We start from the raw sequence: 4657 nt of genomic DNA, 5'->3' as shown, positions 1-4657 counted from the left end.
CTGCGCCAGGACGCACACGCACACTCGGATGAGTTAAAGCAGCTCCTCTGTCATAGGAGACTTAGTGACCTGCTGTCATCGACGGAATTCAATGACAGTAAACTTGAGGAAATTGTGATGCGCACAAACAAGGTCCTGGTGGTGTCATAAACGCATCGACACATAAATTATGTTGTAAAATAAAATAAATACATACTGGAATATTTTAAATGGCAGTGGATAACGTGTGATTTTGCGTCTCTCACTCATTTTGTCAGTGTATTTGGCCCAGGATGAAACGTTTTTAAGGGACAACAACTTGCATTACAACTAAGTCTTCTCCATGTTTTGTTTTATTTTAAGAACAGCACAGCAACTTAATTCATTTTAAATCTAGTTGTTTAATGTAAAAATGCAGTCAGGATAGCAACTCAGTTGACTGTGTAGTTGTCATGCAGTGCATCTTGAAATGTAAAGAGTTATTTGTGTTGTCACAACTTAACATTTTACTTTTTTCTCCCGACTGTTAAGAGTAATTGACACTCATATTTCCCGTTGCATCATTTTTCTGCTGTACATTTTTGTACAGTTTGAGGAGTGGCGCACAACTATGAAATAATTTGGCACTGTTTTATTTTTTTCTTTGCAGAACACTTGTGTGTAGCCAAGAAGCCAAGGCTTCTAACACTTCTATGGGGACCTTAGACAACTAACCACTTGTTAATTCAGTTATGGAAATATGTTCATTAGATAATATTTCTGAGTTTGTCTCATTACCTCATTACTATCGTTGTACCTTCCTGAGTTTAAATTTCTCTCTCTCAAAAAAAAAAAACAACTACTGGTGCAACTTTAAACGCTAATAAACTGGGCAAACTGACAGTGCTTCAAGCTTTCACTTCCTGATCTTACTAAAGTGAAAGAAACTCACGTTAAGATTATTACAGATACAGACGCTGTTGATCAAAAGCGTTCACTCTGATCCTTAATCTAGCCTACAGTTAGTGTCAGTGTAGGTGCTGATCTGCTCATTTCATTTTTTACTTATGTCCTTTATTCATGTGATGTATCTCTTGAAATAGATGATATCCCTGTTTTTGACACTTAAATTATGTGTTAGTATTTACTTTAGTATTCAGTAATATGACTGGGTATCATATCCATCACAAACTGTAATAATTATAACCAAACTTGAGATACAGTAAGTCTACTTAATGCCTTTGAATTACATATGTGTACTATAGTTATTATTGCTTTTATTCTTTTGAGCAGCTGTTGTTTATTTAATCTGTGCATTGTGTGAAATGTATAAAGTTATCCACATGTAAGTGTCTTTTCACTTCTCTTTTGTAAATCACCTTATGCGCTTCTCGAATAAAGCTTTTTTAAAAACTTTAAACCTCAGCACATGCTCGCCTCTGTGACCAATCACCGTCGTCTGTCCTTCAGAGGCGGGGCGAGCTGATTTGTTCACTTCCTGCTGTTCAATAAAGTTTATCCCGGCTACGTACAAACATGGGCGCCGTTACAGATGGTAAATAACTTTTTAATTCGATGATTTCAGCTCTGTTTGTAAAGCTACGAGCAGAAATGTGCGCCAGAGCTCTTAAAGTGTCCATACGCACCACGCCATGCAGCCAAAAACGAACCAGTTTCACACGTAGAAGCATCTTGCTTTCAAAACAGCTAATCTAGAGTAGCCATGTTAGCTAGCTAACAGTTAACTAGCCATTAGCTAGCTTGCCCAGCGGTAGTTCCCTGCTGTACCTGATTCTGTTGTTTGATTCCTGTGTTTTTGTCCTATTTGAGATGAGGTTATTCGGAAACGTCTTCTTATTGACGGGGACGGAGCTGGTGATGACCGCAGAATAAATGTGCTGCTGAAGAGTTTCACCAAATGGTGCAACTCGCCAGGGACCCCAGAGGAGGGGTAAGTGAGCTCTACACACCACAGCCTTAGACTTTGTCACCAACAATCTCCACAGACATGTAGTAATTGTTTTGTTTTATAGTAATAATTAGCTTTGAATCACAAACCGTGTTGTAATCCTGTTCAGGTTCACGCAGTATCAGAGGATGTTGGGCATCCTGGCTCAGTGTGAATCCTCCATGGGGAAGACGTTGATGGTTTATGACATGAACCTTCGGGAAATGGAGAATTATGAGAAAATCTACACTAATATAGGTACGAAACATTCTGGTAATTTGATCCCTTTTTACTGAAGTATGCAGACAAGTTGTTGACAACTGTTTATTCCTGTATACACCTGTTACATTTCATGCTTAATGTGGCAAATGCAAGAAGTGGACCACCAGAGTCAACACAAAAAACAACAATGTTTTGTAATAGAAAATAACCTAATTTCTACATTGCAGAACAAAACATCACGTCTGCACATGACAAGATTGCAGAATGCAAAAAGGAAATTCAGAGAGCCAAGAGAATAAGAAAAAATCGCCAAGGTAAGAAAATTGTTAGTGCTCCAGGAGACAGATGTGGGCAAATATTAATAGGAGAGAATTACCTCTTGTGTTTTTATATATAACCTGAGGAAGACAATACAGAAGGTGCTTTTCCACCACCAAGTAAAATCAGTACATTGCACTGATTGAAGGCTTGAAGCTCATTCAATCGTGAAAGTTCAGTCATTATCTACTCACCCCCATGCTGGTGGAAAGGCAGATTAAGTGTCATATTCCACAACACATTTCTGGAGCGTCACAGCAAAACAACGTTGGAACATTCTCCTTAACAACTGTAGTAGAAAAAACAAACATGGAATGGCTCCATACTGCTCGTCCAGGGTAATCCAAATCTCCGGAAGCCCAGAGACCCCCAGATTAAATTGAAAAGACATTATTTAACTTGACGGATGGCCAGGCTTGTGCACCCACTTCTGTTTTTTTGGTCGTTTTTACTTTTTAAAAAAAAAAAAGTTAACAGCTACTGCAGTTGTCAGACAGAACAGAACAGAATGATGCAATGCTGTTTTTCTGTAAAGATCTTGAAATGTTTTGTGCACTGTAAAACATGACCTGACTCTCCATCGCTATGGGGTGAGTAGATAATTACTGAAATTTCATTTTGGGGTGAACTTATCCTCTAGCATAGTGCTGGAAGAGGAAACGTCTCCAGTGGAAGGATCTGCTCCTTTTTAATATTTCATATATTTGTAAACTAAACATCTTTGGGTTTTGGGCTATTAGCCAGGTCATTTGAAGAGACAACCTTAGGCATTTTGGACTTGTGACTCATTTTCACTGGTTTATGGTGTTCATTTACCAATGATGAATTAATAAAAGAAGAGAATAATCAGATCAATCAATACTTGAAATAATCCTAAATAATTTATATGGTTTAATATTAGAAAATATATTTCCCTCAGACATCCCCCTCATGAGTTTAAGCATTTATAGCAGATGAACATTTATTGATATATATTTTTTTTAATTTTCTTTCCTTCTAGAGTACGATGCTTTAGCTAAGGTCATCCAGCAACACCCAGACCGACATGAAACACTTAAGTAAGTCAGTCAGTGGTTGTGCTTTGTTCTGTTTTATGTGCATAATTTGATTTAAATTAACCTATTTTAATCACTTGCAGGCAGCTGGAGGCGCTTGACAAAGAACTCATGCAGCTTTCTCACATCAAGGAGAATGTAGATGCAAAGGTACTAATACATTTATCACCACTTCTATTCTGACTAGTAATATCCTCAATAATCAGTCATGTTTTGTTTTTGTTTTTATTAATCTCCACTTTGTCCCCCACAGTTGGAATTAAGGAAGAAGCAATTCCATGTGCTGCTCAGTACCATACAGGAACTACAGCAGACACTTGAAAGTGAGTGAATAAGGACAATTGAGGTGCCATGATTAGCACTGTTTGTGCTTTTCAGTGGTCCTATCTGTCAACAGCTGATCTGACACAAAGTGTTGATCTCTTTCATCTGCAACATTTAGAAAATGTGGAGAAACCAACTTCTTTCTAATAACTGTTGTCTTTCCTAGATGACGAGAAATCAGACAATGACGACAGTCAGGAGAGCCCTGCAGAGAATGGTGAATGAACTTGTGGAGATCCTGACTGAAAGACATGAACAACCGCTTTTAAATGATTTTGTTTGTGGCCTAAGAAGACTTTTTTGTATGTATTTTTGAATAAAGTTGACTTTCTTGTCCAATTTATCCACTAAACTAGTGTTTCTCTTTAGACCTCTGTCCATTTAACTTTTCAAGTGTTTACTTTATTTGGAAGCGTTGACTGAGGTTTCCAGGGGAGAGTGGAAGATCATAACTACCTCTAGATGGCACAGAGGAAGAAAGGTTTTGTTTTTGCATTTAGTTATCATTTGTGTAGTAAAGTTTTTTAATAATTAAGGATTATCTTTAAACTGGGTTTTAAACAACAGTTTCCTGTGGCCAACCACACGATGGAGCTGAAGTACAATCCTGAAAGAACAGGATTGTAGTAATTGTCATTTTGATCATTACACCGCAGATCAGTTTACACTGTATTATTTTCTTAAAAATTGCCAATTGTTACATATAAATATAAAGTATAAAACTGTTCTTTTAAGAAGAATTCATAATATTTACTGGGAGTGGGCTATTGATACACTATATTACCAAAAGTATTCGCTCACCTGCCTTTACTCATTCTATGAACTGAAGTGC

The 4657-nt window shown here is 37.3% G+C and overlaps 1 protein-coding gene across 1 annotated transcript; it reads left to right on the top strand.

Annotated features, from left to right (window-relative positions):
- The first annotated feature begins 1381 nt into the window (after positions 1-1381).
- On the top strand, positions 1382-4177 carry thoc7 (THO complex 7). The gene is made up of 8 exons (XM_037100090.1): positions 1382-1513; positions 1789-1909; positions 2037-2164; positions 2356-2442; positions 3447-3504; positions 3585-3651; positions 3755-3824; positions 3992-4177. Exons 1-8 carry the CDS (start codon positions 1495-1497, stop codon positions 4048-4050), a joined length of 609 nt encoding a protein of 202 aa, XP_036955985.1. The 5' UTR covers positions 1382-1494; the 3' UTR covers positions 4051-4177.
- Positions 4178-4657: the final 480 nt, after the last annotated feature.

The sequence above is a fragment of the Acanthopagrus latus genome, chromosome 6, assembly GCF_904848185.1.
Source record: "Acanthopagrus latus isolate v.2019 chromosome 6, fAcaLat1.1, whole genome shotgun sequence".
Lineage (NCBI taxonomy): Eukaryota > Metazoa > Chordata > Actinopteri > Spariformes > Sparidae > Acanthopagrus > Acanthopagrus latus.
The sequence above is the reverse complement of the archived record's forward strand: the minus strand, read 5'-3'. Positions and strand labels throughout refer to the sequence as shown.

Bases quoted from the DNA above. Each gene is read 5' to 3' on its own strand.
- thoc7 (XM_037100090.1), top strand. The intron at 2,443-3,446 runs GTAAGAAAATTG...CTTTCCTTCTAG, and splicing joins AATAAGAAAAAATCGCCAAG to AGTACGATGCTTTAGCTAAG. The intron at 3,505-3,584 runs GTAAGTCAGTCA...AATCACTTGCAG, and splicing joins GACCGACATGAAACACTTAA to GCAGCTGGAGGCGCTTGACA.